Raw genomic sequence first — 18,780 nt, forward strand, 5'->3', positions numbered from 1 at the left:
TGACTACACGCTTGATGTTTGCTACAAAGAGCAGATGTCTTTAAGTAGCTTTTTGGGGACGTATCAGATCCAGAAGTTAAGGTGGAGAACTTGTGTAGTTAAATTTAAATTAAAAGGCCAGTATTTAAGTACGGTAGTATGTTTTGTAACAAAACTAAGGCCTACAGCGTTAGAGGCGGACGATCCCGTTAGCGTGACGTGGTAGTCCGTGGTACGATATATATATTGTCTACCCTTAGGGTTCAGAGGGCCCCGCATATGACATTCGCCCAGGGCTCCGCGCACTGCTAGGGCCGCCTCTGCTCACATCTAGAACGTCGCGAACTCTATCTTAGGTCTACAATTTGTAAAAGCGACACTGTTGAAAAATAAAGTAAATCAACAATCAGTAAAATACGTAAATCTATTTTCTTATTTCAACTTTTTATTGCAATATTTTAGAAGAATCCCCTGACATGTCTGCTCTCTAATATTATGTCTGGATTCTCTTCTACAAGGTCGTCATACTCTTTGGACACTGGTGGCAGCGAGCATGTGTGAAACTGATTTCCGTTTCTTTCAACTTTGACCCCTTCTTTCTGGTCTTTTGGGTTCTTATGAGATATACGAATCTGGATTTTAAAAAAAATGTATCAAAATCAATAAGATAACGAAATAAAAAAAATGAGTTATTATAACATTGCGTTCTACTACATTTCTGTTACTAAAACGTGGACAAACAGCAATCACTTACATGATCTCTAGAAGCGACAGATGGACATTCCTTGAAGTAATTAAAGGGCAGCAGGAAAAATGTCAGGTGGTTGCCTACGGTTGTAGTCAGGGGCAGATCCTCACTACGTGTGATGTGGTGCATGCCGGATGTGATCCAGAAGACAAGATCCTGAAGATGATGAAACAAAACTCGAATAATCATTTTAATATAATCTTCTGATTACCCCTTGTTTGTTTATTCACGAATCCAGTTACCTTTTCTTATGAACGTATCGATTTTCAGATAAATTAAGTGGGCCTACATTACGATGCATTTGTGCTTTTGACCCCCAAACCTAGGGGGTAACGAATTCGAATCCAGGAGAAGATTGGAAACTTCAGGATTCATATGACGTCTATGAGTCTACCCAATCTAATTGGATAGTTGGCATACATTATAGAAAGACAAGGCAATTGGTACTCGCGTTGACTACACGGCACATTCGTAATCGTCGGCCATAGAAGCAAATGACCGCAAGGGCTAAAAAAGGAAACTTTGATTTAAAAAACAAAACAGAAACGTATCCACTATTTTATCCAACAAAACTGCACTCGATCTTCCAAAATACTTCTCAGAACAAACATTCTTATGTAGATCTAAATGATTATACGACTGAATTTCTGTCATTGCTATTTATCGATAATAAATATGCACAAACCTCATCTACAATATTCTCATCGTCCTCATAGAACTTCGTGAAGTTGACCACGGGATTTAAACTATCCAGCATTGCGTAGGATGAGCTGGACAGTGGCTCTTCATCGTTATGTTTTGTTACCACCATCTGGTGACGGGCCCAAGCGATTGTCCCTTCGTTGTTCTCATTCTCTGGCAGTGGTTGCTTAGACATTCCATCGAGAGCGATTCTGTTAACAATCGCATGCAACAAGGATTGGAACTTTTTAATTTATGTTGGGTGCTAATTCTAAAACTGTATCGGTGCATAAAGATAAGGGTTCTAGAGTTGTGAAATATATTTATCTTCAACAAAGGGATGGAACAAAGTCATAGAACAATGTCATGGGACGTATAAGGCAAATCAAAAAATTATAAAATAACTTTATATTAAAACATAAAAACATAATTTAAAGTGAAAAAAGTTAATTTAAAGTACAGACAAGCAATAGAAAAAAAGATTACTTTTTTAAAATAAAGTTTATCTAAGGTAAAGAATCGCTAATTACTGCTGTTTATCTAACATGGCAGGATTTGGCTCCCTTTAGGCCATATAAAACAAAATTAATTAATTAGTAGGCTACTAATTGATTAATTAAATGGTTAATTTATTGTCATTGTCATCAACTATGAATAATGCTGCAAAATTTCAAATTTGATCCGAGAATGGGAAGTGGGAAAAAACAATCGTTGAAGAGTAATATGGGGATTGAATCCATATATACATCCACAACTCTCATTAAGTAGCAGTTATTCCCCGTATTTCGCAATCAAACAAAATAATTTATCATCAATAATTAATAAACTAATTGGTTAATTATTTTTATTGATTCATGTCTTGTCAGGTTCAATGAATAATTATGCAAAGAATGGGAAACGGGAGATAAAATATGCTCAAACTTTTTACCAAACAGACAGAAAGACAAAATGAGTTGATATAAGGTTTGTAAAAGGCATTCATTTAGTTACAATTTGGACAAAAGCCTGTCTTTAGAAATAAAAGGTAAAAACTTCTTACTCAGCTACCTATTTCCAGAAGCTACCACTAGGCCTATGTCTAGTTAACTTGTTAATCATTAAATGTTCCACACTTTAAATTCTAAATTGGTATGCCTACATGTTTAACATGGTAGATAATTTTAGGTCATTATGAATTTATGATCTCATTATCAAATTTTACCTGTAGCCTTTAAGTTCACCAAATTTTGTTTTAACATGTTCATTGTGAACTACATGGTACTTTGGTTTATCAAAATTAAACTTGAAAAGAGCCTCTTTTTCGGTTTTCTTTAAGTTCCGGTCAAATCTGGTCTGATAGTAAGATGTTCCTTTGGCCTATTTAATATAGTATGTAAGAAACACGTTTTATTCTCAATATGATTAATATTTAAAAACTCTTAACCTACCAAATGTTAACGTCTTTTAATCAAATAATCGATTTCTATCCGATTAGTGCTAGTTTGAATGTAAACAATACATACATAGAACGGAATATCAAATCAATTAGTATATACAATTTCAACTAAATCAGCACTAGACAGTTTTAAGGGTTTTGTTACGAACTCATGTTAGTCCTTACTAAAAACCTTTTTAAGAAAAAAAAAGGGGGGGGGGATGGTCCGATTTAAACTAAAAAAAAAGTAAATTCTTAACAAACATTTCCTCTATAATTGTCCACTAGCGCACTATGTGTTCTACAATAGTCAAATAACACGAGGAGAGTGGCGGTCTACAATCACAATAGGAAATATAGTTTGTAATGCAATTATTGGTATTAGCTTTGGTGTTACTGTTGTTAGTGAAATAGAAAAATATAATTGTATTCAAACGCTTTCTAAATTGTTAAGCGTCTTATATTTTGCAGTTTTTTTTTAATTGAAAGGAACGTTTCTAAATGATTGTAAATTCAAAGAAGTGTAAAAACTGAAGAAACACAGAAATAAACACTTACTGATCTTAAGTCGACTGTTTCCACAGAAACGTCCAGAGTTTCATATCTGTTTGAAACTCCAGATATATCAAGATCAACTTTGAAATGAAACATGTGATGATGAACTGGTCCAAAGAAATTCTCCTCAGTCTGAAAACCGTACGGTCTTTCTTCCGATGTGTAGAAGGATGGCAAGATATAGCCTGTGGAACAAAGATGTGTAGGTCTAAAGCTAAATACATTATATTTTATTCATTATATTTTAAGGTATCCGAAGTCAACGACGCAGAAAGGGTAAAGATTACAAAGAGAGTCTGTCTTGTCACAACCTCAAGCGATTCCGCTCATGGACAGGGAGTGTGTTTTGATTACATAAAGTAATACAGTTTCAGAAAATCATTTGGCATTGTTTTTTATTTGAAAACAATCTGAACAACATATGATCGTATGGGATTTATGACTTATATTACATGTAATTCTTTTGGCCCAAACGGAGAAATAAACTTTTCAAAAGCTTTTCTATTTTTTTTTCGATCTATGCGTGACACATCAACAGACAGACAACACAAAACTAATAGCGGCTTTTTATCCTACGGAGTTCATTTAGATTATTTGAGACATCTTGAGGACTTCCCTTCCCCCACCCCCACTTTCCCGTGTACATACGATGCCAGCCCTGCATAAACCACTGTGTAATGTATTAAGAGTCTTGAAAAATGAAAATCTCACTTCTGCTCAATGTAGTCGTACAATTATAAATTTGGTGCGTTTGAAATTTTCGTTTTTAATTGCTTTTTTATAGCGCAATTCCAATCTTTTTTTTTAAATTGACCAGTGGGGGAGGGGGTTCCGTGCTAACTTGACAAAAGCAATTTCTTAAAAATTTTGCTAAAGTCGGTATTTCAACTCGAACTCCCTTGATTAGTAGACTATTATGAAGACTTACCTACCCTGAAGTCTTTTATAAAAAGTGATGTATTTTTATTTTAAAATATTGAATGTTAAAACTTAAATCCCTTTCAGCAAACAAACAAAAAAACAAAAAACAAATAAAAGTTGCAGCAGAACTTTGCGACATCTAAATATCATGATATCGAATTTTCAATATCTTTTCTAATTTTTGCGACCTAAACGTGACGGACGAACGGATGGACAGAGAACACTAAACTACTAGCTGCTATTCCCCTTTCAGGTCCGCTAAAAAGATGTGATATATTCTTGGAAATGGTGTAGATTTGTAGATAGGTGTATTTGTTTAAATGACAAATTGATTACAAAGTATTTAAACAATACAAATAATTGTAAAACAACCTGTGCTCATAACGCGAGACTCTATAACGCCGTTCTGATGTAAGATCAGGTCGAGAATGTAATCATAGTTGATGATAGTCACAGCACACCTGATGGTAAGAACAGAGTCTAGCATGCCTCCGTAGAAGCCTCCCTCTCCCTTGGTGTAAGACAAGTGACGCCTCAGCGGGTAGCCATTGTTGTTCTCAAACAGACAGAGCGCACGAGAGATTTCTAAAGGCTCCGACACGACTTGCCCCGAAAAACTCTGCGAGGAAGATAATGTCGTATCAACAATTAGTGCATTATTATTTCTAAATGACTAAAAAAAATTGATTTTTAAGTTTATGTTTTAGGATGGGCATATCTAATATTAGCATTAAATATACATCTGTTCTCGCCTTGAACTGTAAAAATGATAGGTTTTTCTTTGAGGTATAATTCTCTCTCTCTCTCTCCCCATCTGTCTGTCTGTCTTTCCCTCTCTCTCTCTATCTTGTCTGTAGAGACCATGCATGTGCCCAGGCGTATTGATACATTCACGTGCCTTAGATAAAGACATTTTTGGGTGGCCAATGCGCCATGGTTCCTCTCTCGCCTGGTGTGATACAAGAAATGATATGCAATACGTTTGGCACCAATTCATTGAAAGAAGCTGTCGGAGGGAATACCTTAGTCGATCATAGTTGGTAGTCTCAACGCCTAAATAGATCCACTCCTGACTTATTTCTGAACGTTGACTCCTAACGTAGTAGGACCGAAAGACAGAAGATGTTTAAAATCCATCTAATAGATAAATTGAACCTGGTTGCCAGAGGCTATTTGAGAGGGATGCCATTTAGAAGTATTTCATAGCCAGAGGGGAGTTAATCTTCAATGACACCCATGGCGAGCCAGGCGAGGGCGAACGCAATAACCAAACACTTTTCTCTAAACATGTGTCAAATATACCATAGATGTGCATAGTTAAAGCTGATTATAAACTGAGGTGAGCTAAACCCCATTATAATCTGTAGTGAGTTAAACCTTATTATAAGCTGTAGTGAGCTTGACCGTAATGTAAGATGCAGTTTCACAATGATTATGACTTAAATACAGTAATTAGAGCTACCTGATTTATAAACGTAGCAGTCTCAGGGCAATCGGCTCCAGGAACTAGAGACTTGGCATGAAAACCAATGAGTGCTCCCGAGTCTACAAAATCTGTTGTCCTCTAAAGAGAAATATAAAAATACATAATAATCGCATGAACAGTAGTGCGTCTAAACTATTTACTTCTTATGTGGAGTTCTATAGCAAAAACAGAGAGACCCTTATCTAGACATGACAAAGACAAAATACTTAGAAAATATGTTTTCAAAAACCTGCATAGGATTGTGAGCCGAGTAAAACACAGCAAATTCTGATAGACTCAACTCATAAGCGATTCTCTCTCCTTTGTAGCGAATGTCCCAGAAACTTGGGCCAGTAAGGGCAGATAACCGGAAATAGAAACTCCATCCTAGGTATTCTATCTGAAAAACAGTGTGAGACCCATGATGCCCAAAGTTCAAAAGTTCACAGTTCCATTCATAAAAAGGCCAATAAAAAGAACAAAAATAGTAATAAATGGAGTATGGTATTAATTTTTACTATTATAAATATTATCAGTATCAGGGCCGCATTTAGACTTGCTAAGGCCCTAAACTATATGCCATTTGGGGTCCTTTGTAATTAACATAAAGGTAATTTATTACTTTGCTTTTTCCTCAGAACAACTTTTGGGGGCCCTCAAAGCAAGTGAGGCCCTATATGAGAATCCAGCACTGATAAGTGTCAGTCAAAAGCCAATCAAAAGCACTGGCGGATCCAGGGGGGGGGGCGGTAGGGGCGATCGCCCCCCCCCCCCCACTCGCCCCCCCCCACTCGGCGGACGAATTTTAGTATAGAATTCACACAATTTGTATACGAATTCATTACTTATGTTAATAATATATACTAATTATTTATATTTCAACCTATTTTTATATTATTTCGCCCCCCCCCCTCTAGTATGTTGGCCGATTTGGTGGGGTCGGGAGGGGGCGATGGTATCAATCCCCCCCCCCCCCCAACCATAAACTTTCGAGTGGGGGAGGCGGTCCAATTTCTTTGTAGAAATCACAGCTTGCTAACAGAATCAATTACATATCTATGTGATTAAAACTTGTTATTGATATTTTAACCGATCGGTTCCCTGTTTGCCAATTTATCTCTACTGCCCTTCCCACCTAACCCTTTTGAGAGGGAGGGGGGGGCGGTCCTACTTTAATGGAGAAATCATAGTTTGTGAACAAAATTAGTTGAATTAATATATAGATTTATATTATGTCGCTCGCCTTCTTGTATCTTGGCCGTTTCGGTGAGGTTGGGGGAGGGGGAAATTGCATGCACTGCCCTCCCCACTCTAGCCCTCTGAATGGGGGGGGGGCGGTCCTATTTTGTGGAGAATCATAGTTTGTGAACAAAATTAGTTGAATATCTATATAATATAAACTACATATTGATATGTGAACTCATTGTATATTATGTCGTACCACACTCTAATCTCAAATTTTATCATTAGTAAAATTTAAATGAAAAAGGGTTGTACCAGGTGGGAGGGGCGATTCATGCAATCGCCTTTCCCCCATCGGACAAACCAATACTTTTTCTTTTTGTATTACAGTTAGGAAATTACAAAACAAAAACATCTGTCACTAATATAATTTATATATACTATAAATTAAATTCTTACATCGAGTCGCCACACCCCTATTCTTTAATGCCAAATGCAATCTTTAGCAGAAATTATTAAAGGAGCGAGGATTAATCGTTTTCACTCTACCGCCCCTCCCATTTCCAGACAGAGTTTATGTTATTTCACATGAATTTATCATAACTATTTTAAGAAAGACTTTGCATTCAAAAAATTAGAATTCAAACGAAATTTTTCAGTATAAGAGTCACGATTGAGATGAGTTCTAAACCCAAATAATTTTTTCATAGTCGCTTTTTTCTAACCTTTACTCAATCTGATATTTTTCTAGTTAAATAAATTTGGGACTATAACTCACAATTTATACTTTGATTTAATTGAATATTTTTTATCGAATAATTGTTTTTCGGCGGAGATCCTCAAAGCCAAAATCTAAATATGTGGGGTATCTTATCTTTTCAAGGAACAAATCGGATTTTTGGCAATGTATTAAGGGCCTATAAATTCATATTAGAATATTATAAGTACAACATTATTCAAAAGGTCCTTTTTTAATAGTATGAATAATGAGTTTTAGGTCAGGAGAATACCTTTCTTCTGTGAAGTATGCAAGAAAACTCTTTTGGCGGCGGGGCTTCGCCCCGAACTCCATGGATGAACAATGAGTTGTAGATGTCAGGAGAATGCGTTTCTACAGTGAAGAATGCAAGAAAACGCTTTTGGCGGCGGGGCTTCGCCCCGAACTCCATTGATAAGTAATTAGTTGTAGATGTCAGGAGAATGCGTTTCTACAGTGAAGAATGCAAGAAAACGCTTTTGGCGGCGGGGCTTCGCCCCGAACTCCATTGATGAATATTGAGCTGTAAATGTCAGGAGAATACTTTTCTGCAGTGAAAAAAGCAAGAAAAAAACGCTTTTGTCGTCAGGGCTTCGCCCCGAACCCCACTTGAAAACCTTATAGCGCTGCCCCAGTTGTTTTGTTTTTCACCAAAGGTTGAGAAATGCTGCTTTTTTAAAATTCTCATATATATATATATATATATATATATATATATATATATATATATATATATATATATATATATATATATATATGTATATGTGCACGTTTATGCATAGGGTTAGGGTTTACTGGGCATTAGGGTTAGGGTTTGGAAAAAAATCGCCCCCCCCACTCAAAAGTTCTGGATCCGCCAGTGATCAAAAGCCATATGCTAAAAGTACCAGGATCGAAATGAGTTAACCTGCCAGTACCGTTCAATGAATAGTCGCAAGACTCTTTAAATGTAATACAGGGCTTTAAAGATGTCAGTGACATCCGTTGTTGTCACCTCTTTATCCGGGTAAACATTTATAAACAAAAATAAGTTGACTGAATAAACGAATTCGTTCTATGAGGACTGTGATTTTTTTTTTTATTTTTGATTTTAGGCACATCGGCACAATTTAGGCCATGTCGTGCCTGCAGTCCCTTAAGGACTACTCTCTCTCTAAACAACAAGGGCCAGATTCTATACAGTCATATCATTAAAATCAAGGTCTATTCACAGTTAAAATAGTAAGGGTAGTAAAAATTTAATTATTTGGTCTATGAGGACTGTAAAGATGACAAGATTTCTCCCGTCATCACGGTGACTAACTCAGAGGACCCCCCCATTTCCCCCCCCCCCATTCACGTAGGTCTACAAGTATTCTTGTTCTAAGAAATAAAAACAAAATATTGTAGACTACTAATCAGTAGTACAGTGTCACTTACTTGACGACCTTTTAAAGTATATCGTATCCCATCAGGCTCGACGAGTGTTGGTGGTCTCAAGGGTTGGTCAGGAAGCAGGTCACCTCGTTGGTGCAAGCTGGAGAAAGCATCTTGACTGTTGAACCTCTGTCTCACACGTGTCTTACCAGTCCTGAACGATTTGATGCCAGAAGTTGTGAATTGTGATTATCTTCTTATTTGAAACATTTGATATTCAACTCGTGACTAAAATCGAGCAGTTTAATAACTCAAAATTACATTGGTTTCTCAACGTATGGTGCATTCAACTGACGCTGTTGCCTTCTAGTATTACGTAAACATTTTTTTGTTCTAATACTAAGATTGTTTTTTTTTAGGAATAAAATTAAAAGCTAGAATACAAGGTGAATACAAGGTGAATACAAGGTGAATACAAGGTGAATACACCGAGAATACAAGGTGTGTGGATTGTTAAATTGTTTTTGAACTTACAAGAAAACATAGCAAAGATAATAACGCTTGTTGTACAATTTTTAAATCTATTTAATAACTAACATTACACACCGGCTACCCCGTTAATATTGTTACGTATTTCTGAATCTTCTGGCTAGATGTATTAGTTGGCACACAAATAAAAACACAGCAAAGAACTTGACGACTAAACTTTTAGTTTCATATAACTTTAATGACTATTAACTCTAACAATTCGTTACTGTAACATGTAGCGTAGAAGACTGTACAATATCTGTCAGTTTACAGTTAGCTATGCTTAATTGCAATTCATCTCTTCACTTCGTTGCAATTCATCTATTCTCAACTTTCCTCGAGCCGTATTCCACAGAACAGACCAACGACACACTTCCCAGTGTCGCTCCAGGTCTCCCAAAGCTGAACCAAGTCGTACTCAAGTCTACCGAATCAGAGCCGCACACGTCTTACATCGACTGTATCGACTGTAACGGCTCAAGTCCACTGTAGTTCGCTGTTTAGACTTTAACGACAGTAGTCCACTCCAGTTAACTCTACCCTAGTTAACTTGCATCGAGTCGTACACATTTCTCTTCCACAGAGCCGCACACGTCTTACATAGTCTGTATCGACTGTAACGGCTCACTCACGACTCCATACGACTGACTTTAACATTAACTCTCTGGCTTATATAGAGTCCCTAATCGCTTGTCCAAAGTTGCACAAACACGGCTAGTATCCTCTGAAATAACACGTGAGGAAACGTCACATCCTGTCTTTGTTTATACATGTAGATTCCAGAAAACATCGGCTGCAGTGTCATCAAGTTGGGGTCACACGTAGTGACCTCTATCTGTCACTGTTCATTAGTAACTGTCCCCCTACTTAGATCTGTTCGTCCCCTGGAACAACACGTGAGGGCACGTCACATCCTGTCTTTGTTTGTACATGTAGATTCCAGAGGACACTCGCTGCTGTGTCATCTCGCCGGGGTCATACGTTGACCTCTACCCATCACTGTTCATTTGTAACAATATGTTCTCAGGATTTATATTATGTATTATCTCCAGAAAATCCTCTCCTTTATTTTCGAAGTTCCAATATACGGGCCACATTTTAAGGATCCCTCTAACATACTTTTAGCCCGTGAATTATTGTATATATATGTTACAATGAAATGAAACGGCACGCTCTCTTTCTCTGTACTTTTCTCTCCCCTTCTCTTTTTTGTTTCTCTCCCTGGAACCACATTTTTTTTCACCCTGCGAATCTAAATGCTCGTTGACAAAGATCTCCCCCGACACACTCGCACACATGCTTTTGGACCGTGAATTGTAGTAGGTCTACCACTTTTACTTATCCGCCCACAACAATCTCTGACTTTTCTTCGTCCTCTCAATTCAATATTTAATTTCTGCATTGTTGATTTTTGAACGGAACCCCCCCCCCCCCACCCCCCACCCCCCACGCTTTCACACTTTTCGACCCTTTTAATTACAATGACAATACCCTTACATTTTTTTTAGCTTCCTCCTCTTGATTGACCTCCTCACTACAAACGTTTCAGCTTTTGAATTCTAGATATGGCACCATTGGTTAGTTTTATTATTAGTATTATTTTTGCACCCTTCAATCATAAGGCAAGCGATGCAGTTTATAAAGGCCCAATTCAATTATCCCTCCACGTTCCCCACACTACATTTATTTTGACATTGTGTCCTCGAAAAAAAAAAGGAAATATCAATTAGGTTTTATTAAATGTAATCGTTTATTTGACCATTTTGAATGTAGAGAGAAGACAGTGTTACGGAGTAGAGTAGTCATATCTGTATGTATGTATAGCTCCTCCCTCGTAGTCTTATCTACACACGCGCGAAATCCTTATCATTCCTCGCTCTCTCTCTCAAAAAAATTTTTTTTTTCATTACCAAAAGGAAGCGGAAATGAAATAAAATATGACGTAAGGCAAATTTAAAAATGAGTTGATTTAGAAAATTAACGAAATATGCTTTAAAAATACTGTTTTTTAAGACAGTATTTCTATTTCTGCTTTATATATTGAATACAGCCTTTTGGGGAAATAACGAAAATAAAATACAAAAGGTTTGATAGAAAGCTTGCGATTTTCGCGAATCACGAAAGGTTTCTGAGTGTAGAAACTTCCAGAACTAGATTCTATAAATCAAAAAGAACATAAAACTAAAATGTTATTAAACCTTGGTTAGGCCAATAATAGAATATGCATCCTCTGTTTGGGACCCCTCAACTCAAGAAAACATTAAGAAACTTGAACAGACACAAAATAGAGCAGTGAGACTCATAACAAACGAATATTCACATTTGACTAGAGTAAAACCTTTAGTAAAATCACTAAATTTAGAAAGCCTTCAGGATAGAAGACTTAAAAGTAAAGTAGCAATTATACATAAAACATTGAACCATAATCATAGACATAAATAAATATAGACTGGCCGATTAAAGAGTTTTATGAAACGAAAATTTGTGACATGCAATTTTGTGTTCTTTATTATACAGCATTTATGAGCAGTATAAAAGTTAAGTATTCATATCTATTTCAGCCATAACCTATATAAGTATTACAATATTTTCACAAGTGTTTTTTTTTTTTTTTTATATCTCTAAGACTGAAGATCATGCCATTTTTCAGAATTCGGAAATCCGAATACAATAGATATACATGTTTTCAAGTTACACCAAGTTACTTCCTTTTTCCTGTCTATATTTATTTATGTCTAAGACCATAATCTTCAAATACAAAAACAAAATTTAAATAATACTAATAAAGACAAAAAGATAAAGGCATATTCCTCGTTCCATATGCTAGGACAAATTTGTACTATTGCTCTCTCTTCCCTAGCGCTATTAGAGCATCGAATGGGTTGCCTAAGCTAGTCAGGAAAACCAGTGACCCCCCCCCCCCAAGCGATTTGTACCAGACAGTCCCCCCTCCCACATTACCATCAGCAATTCTCCCCTTTGTTTCTCCCATGTAGAAATGTGTACTCACTACTCACTAGTCACTACTCACGCTCGCCTTACTTGTTAGAGTTGTAAGCAGCGATGAAGTCATCAACACTCTCATGCATCTTGCCATGGTACCAGATCTTGTCCACTGAGAATTTCCGGGGGTCACTACCGTCGCAGTTGACCAACGCTGCAAAGTCTAGAGGGTGGAGAGCGTAATACTCTACGGGGTACACCGCCCACACCCAGGAGCGTCGCATACTAATGTCGCCGACGAGGTTGGTGCCCATGGGCGTCGTATACATGGTGAGGCACTCCTCGGGGAAGCAGTTGTAAAACGACGTACCGTAACTCTCTTTCAAAATGAATCCTACCTACGACAATGAAATAGTCAAAGATCATCGAATATCTTGAATTCATCATCAAACAAGAAATAGAAAAACTAATGCGTAACTAACGAGAGATTCGCACATTTAGATTAATACAAATAGATTCGCACATTTAGATTAATACATATAGATTCGCACATTTAGATTAATACGTATAGATTCGCACATTTTGATTAATACATATAGATTCGCACATTTAGATAAATACGTATAGATTCGCACATTTAGATAAATACATATAGATTCGCACATTTAGATTAATACATATAGATTCGCACATTTAGATTAATGCATATAGATTCGCACATTTAGATTAAAAGATTCGCACATTTCTTAGATTCCCTTCAAGATACACGTTTTCAAGAGTGTGTAAAGTAACAATTATAAATCTTAATTATAACCTTAGCAATTGCTCTTCATTATTTGTAGTAGATAATTAGCAAGCTTTCTTCTTTTTAAAATACAATAACAACCCTTTCCCAAACAACAACAACAGTAAAGCCACGGCTTTCATAAGTTCATGTAGGCTTGAGTTTTAAGTTAAGTTTTACGTTCAGTACAACAGTAGTCGACTAGTGTTTGGTAATTTACATTTTTTAAAATTAGATTCGGTCTTACTGAAATGAGAATCAAATAGATCAGTTCTAGATTGGACACATTGGACAAACCCTTTTATAGCTACTAAATACCTGTCATTGATTATAGCTTTATGCTTAATATATAGGCCTATATTAACGTTTTAGTTAATAGTTACAAGCTTGGTTTATAGTTTCAATTTTACTTTTATAATTCGATGTTTAGTTTATAGAGTTTTGAAATTATTATCGGAGTTATAGCTTGACAAGGTTTAAAAAAGTTTAGCAATAATTAGATGTAGAATATGGCAACAAAGAACAATAACACACGAAAATAGCTCAAAGAGGACCCACTTACTTTCCTATCGATTTCTCTGAGAAGAACATCTACAATAGCTTCGTTCTCAACCAAACTGATTGGACGAAGAGCGAACTCTACAGGATTTCTTCTTTTGTCCGACTTTAACAGTGAGCACTTCTTTACTTCTGGTAATGGTCCACATATGTACTCCTCAACAACAGGAGAGCTGAGATCTCCTCTGAACACAATGGCCCGAGCTTGTCTGATGGGTTGAGGACCGCTGTTGTCCAAATATCTGATGACGTCTGCTTTTTTGGCTGGATAGAGATCCAACAGGTAGAGGGCGCTCTGCTCCATTCTTGCAGTCTCTGCAGGCTCAACGTGGATGTTGGGATCATTCTCTAAAAACTCTCTCAGTTTTTTCATCTCAGACTTGGTCAGGTCATGAAAAGGACCGGGCTTATCCGGCTCGCTCAGGTCAACAAAATTCCTATTAATTTTTGAAGTTCCGCATCTTGGTGTGTCTGGGATATTGCCACTCGTGGAAAGCACGACAATAGCCACCGTGAGCCCAAGACAGATCAAAACAAGAATCACAGAACAGATTTGCCAAAAATGGATTGTACCATGGTGTTTGTCTGAAACAACATCTGAAAAAAAAAACAACGATTCTGAATTGTTTATGTTGCATTTTTTAGGTCTAAGTGAAATGAAATAGTGAACATCTACTAGTATCAGTAGAATGTACTATTTTATTGTATGTGTAAAAGCAGTTCGATTTCGATTTTTAAAAAATCAAAATAAATAATGATTCTTAAAATATAGCAAACAATAGGTTTTGTCGAGATATAATGAATATTTTTTTTATTGAACTTAAAGTGAAATGACAGTGACCATCATTATGTGATAGAAAAATCAAATCAGTTTGTATTATTAGAGGATCCATGTTGCTTTACAAGATTTGTTTTTTTGCTTAGGATTTAAAATAAAACTAATGGCTAGTTTTATTTAAGTACAGCTCAAAATTAAACAATGTTTCAATGCAGTCCTCAGCCCGAAGCCGGCCTTAGATTATTGGAGGCAAAGTGAATTAGGTTGCCCCAAATGAAATAGAAAAATAAAAGATAGTAAAAAATAAAATTACACAATTTATGTTAAAACCTAGTACCCTAACTGCATAGGGCACAAGTTTCGCTATTTAATATATAAGAAAAATGTTTAGAGTCCTCTGCGATGCCCTCACCAATCGAAGGCCCTAGGCGCCTTCCTAGTTTGCATATGCTTAAAGGCCGGCCATATTGTGCTATTCAAATGTAACGAGATTTAATTGTTAATTCTTTTACTTTTTGAACGTAAATTCTGGTAGGACACAAAAAAAAATCGACAATATCTTATTTATAGTTAACTTACTATTCCGTCGCTAAAATAATTCTCCACCATAAGCTTATAACAAGCAAAAAATAAAAAAATAAAACAAAACTTATTAATGGCCCATATTGCCGACTTCAAACTACATTTATCAATAATGTAGAAGTTATTTCCCTTAATTGATACCGGAAAAAATAATAAATTACCAATAATTAATTGACTAATTGCTTAATTTTTTTTTATTGATTCTTATTTTGTTAGGTACAATAAATAATTGTTTAAAGTATCAACCAACAAATTTAAACATATCAGTGATTACTGAAGGATTAATTTCCCTTGTTAGTATCAACAAATTATTAATAACCAGTTGTTCATTGATTAATTGGATTTTAAAAAATGATTCATGTCTTGTCTAAGACAATAGATAATTGTGCAAAGTTTAAACTTGAACCGAGAATGTGTATGGAAAAAATATATTCTGGTAAAAGCTTTTATCGTTAAGAACATGTATTTCATGTTCTTTGAGATGTGTGACATGAGCTCTTGACTAAAAGAAGATCTACCGTACAGGGTAATGCAGACACACACATACAGAGCGCACAAGGACACACACAGCTTACAAAGACACACTCACAGCGCATAATGGGACACAGCGAACAATATGAAGGGGAGAAACAGCTGTTCTTTCAGCCAACTAGATCTACTTGGTGATCGGGAGAAATACAAAGATCTTGCTGCAGCTATTCACCATAGAGTTCATCGATGTCCAGTGCAGAAGGTCTTTGAACTACCTATAGTAGTGGGCACTATCTATCTACGAACAAACATGAAAGGGAGAGAGACAACTAACTAAAGCACTGACCTGTTTTTAAGTCTTTGTCAAATCTAGTCAGGTAGATATTCTCGTCCTGAACTGGTCTGCGGGATGACCCTATTGAAAACAATACACACTAAATAATGAGAACTATTCATAGATTGTCAATTTATAAACATCTTATGCTTTATGGGACAAATTACAAATAAATTATACCATATACCAACATAATCATTCATAGTCAATATGTTGGCTATAATCAGATTGTAACAAAATATAACATTTTGAAACAATAAATGAATCTATATTTCAGTGTTTTAATTACGAATCTTTTTTTTCCCCATTTTCTTTCGTTCAAAAGTAATGGCAGAGTGGGACCATCCGAATATTTTTGACATTCTCTAAGAGTCATAACTTTCTATGGGGTCGAGAAGATTGTGAATTTCCAAATTGACATCAAATTTCTTTTGAAAAAATGTAAATGGGGTGGGGGGCTTTGTGGCTGAGGGATAAGGCGCTTGGACTCTACACCGAAAGATCCCCGGCCCCTGTGTCCACCCAGCTCTATTGGTACTTGGCATTAGTTGGGGAAAGCAAAAGCGGTTGGTCGTGTGCTGACCACATGATCCTCTCGTTAACCGTTGGCCATATAAATTGATGACCTTTACATCATCTGCCCTTTAGATCGAAAGGTCTGAAAGGGGTATTTTTCAAAAGCTAAGATCTAATGGCCTCTTTTTTTTTTAAAAAAATTAAGGTAAGTTTTATGGCTGTAAGGAAGGTAAAATTTAAAGGAATTAGTTTAACCTATCGATGTCAGAAGTGTCAGAGGTTAGAAAGATTATCAAGAGTATCTAATTATTTTCAACTACCTCCCTTTCTCATTTTAAATATAAGAAATTTAATCTAAAGTTTTCCTTTTAAAGAAAATAAGAGCTCGGAGTCAACAATGTTTGAAATAATAAAAAAAAAAAGCTGTACTACGCTGAGAAAACAACAAACAGTTTAATGAGTTGTCTCCAGGTGTGCTTCATCATCTTCTTATCAAACATCTCCATGTGAAGGTTAGGAAAGATAGTCATGAGATAGTTGTTGTGTTTTTTAGAGCGTATTACAAAATAACAATAAAAAACAGATTGTTTTTAACTGGTTAATATCAATTTGTAAAAGATACGATAACCGTAGCTTTTATAAAGTATCTTATAAGCTACTTACGGGAAAAAAAACTAGCTTGTTCTGCTAAAGATATTGTTATCAAATGTCAAGTGTTTGTTGGGTCACAAAGAAGATCTAGACTTAAGCGGTTCTCAAACTTCACGCCAAAACTAATGCCCATTTTAACAAGTATTAATACAGTATTAATACAGTCTATACAGAAAATTCTTTGGGAAATCCGTAACACAGGAGCTGTAATGTATTATTCGGGATCAAAATTGGATGTCCGTAAAGAACAAAAAAGGTTGACCTATGTAGGCTATCTGTTTGACAGAGCTAGTATACGCTCTCACTTTATCTAGGAGAAACGACCGTAGTATTAAACAAGAAAAAAAAAGCTTTTTAAAAACAAAACCTGTCTTGAGTGAAATTGCATCAGTTCTGAATCTATCATGTAGATCAAATTAATTTTCAGTAGCTTAACAATAATACATGTGTGAGATTGTTCATATTTGTACACGTTTTCGTATTAGTGGGTTGGGGGGGGGGGAGAGGTATCTGGTAGAAGTTTTCCGTGCTGCCATTTCAAAAACAGTTAAAAAACAAAGTTGCTCGAGTCTGAATTCAGCATGAGCTTCCACGATAGTATGAGCCATTCAAATACTTGTAAAGGTTTTATTATTAGTTTAAAATTTAATCAAACGGCCTAATTATCTACACAAGGCTTATTTCCCCTTAATTTAGTAGCCCCCACTAAGTAATTTTTTGATTGATTCATGGGTTGTCATCGACACCGACATGATTATCCCTCAAATTAATGTGGCCTAAGCACAATTATTTTACCACAATGTAAATTGTTATTCCAAGCCAAATGTTGGGTAAATGTTTACAAGCACTTACTGTACACCATGATGAATGCACTGACTCTCTGTGCCACAACGTTCAGGCTGTTTCAGTAAATTGGTTAAATCGGAAAATTGTTTTCTTCCCCTCTTTACCATCGGAACGTTTACAGTCACTGAATAAAAGTTGGCAGCAAGATAAGCATACGATCTGATCAGTTTCATAGAGTTGTCTTCTCTGGCCTGTGAAGTGAAAGACCTCAATTTATATGATCATGCTGATCAACGAATCGACGTTGGCAATTAATTAGATTAGGGCTATTTTTTTTAGGGTTCTTTTTTTTAATGTATAAAAGATAAGGACAATTTACTTTTTTTTCCATTGACGTGTTAGTATGTTTATCATTAATTAATGTGTGGTAACTGTGGTTATGGTGGCTAGTTGGGTGTTTTAGAGAAAGAGCGAGAGAGAGAGAGAAAGAGAGAGAGAAGGAGAAAGAGAAAGGTAGAGAGGACATGAAAGAGAGAACATGTGTATAGGTCTAATATGTAAGAATATTTCTTTTGCATAAAAGTGTAGATGAAGTACAAAAGTTACAGAGCTGGGTCTAATAGTTGCACAGCACGAAATCTTCCTAAAAGATTCAGAAAAGCATGATCCACATAACTGTAGGACAAGTGATAGCCTAAGTCTGAAAGTTTCAGGATAAAAGATTGGCCTGATGATTGCAGCGCAAGACAGCGAGCTGATAGTTACAGGACAAATGATGGCTCTGTTCGATA

At 36.1% G+C, this 18,780-nt stretch overlaps 1 protein-coding gene across 1 annotated transcript; it reads right to left on the reverse strand.

Annotated features, from left to right (window-relative positions):
• Positions 1-389: 389 nt before the first annotated feature.
• On the reverse strand, positions 390-18,245 carry LOC106074955 (putative amine oxidase [copper-containing]). The gene is made up of 13 exons (XM_013235858.2): positions 18,056-18,245; positions 16,049-16,117; positions 13,876-14,468; positions 12,629-12,927; positions 9,122-9,272; positions 6,014-6,163; positions 5,761-5,862; positions 4,671-4,917; positions 3,381-3,562; positions 2,610-2,764; positions 1,413-1,620; positions 734-883; positions 390-611 (listed from the first exon to the last, which is right to left on the reverse strand). The coding sequence occupies exons 1-13, from the start codon at positions 18,063-18,065 to the stop codon at positions 438-440; spliced, it is 2,490 nt and encodes an 829-aa protein (XP_013091312.2). The 5' UTR covers positions 18,066-18,245; the 3' UTR covers positions 390-437.
• Positions 18,246-18,780: the final 535 nt, after the last annotated feature.

This window comes from Biomphalaria glabrata, chromosome 1 (genome assembly GCF_947242115.1).
Source record: "Biomphalaria glabrata chromosome 1, xgBioGlab47.1, whole genome shotgun sequence".
Classification (NCBI taxonomy): domain Eukaryota; kingdom Metazoa; phylum Mollusca; class Gastropoda; family Planorbidae; genus Biomphalaria; species Biomphalaria glabrata.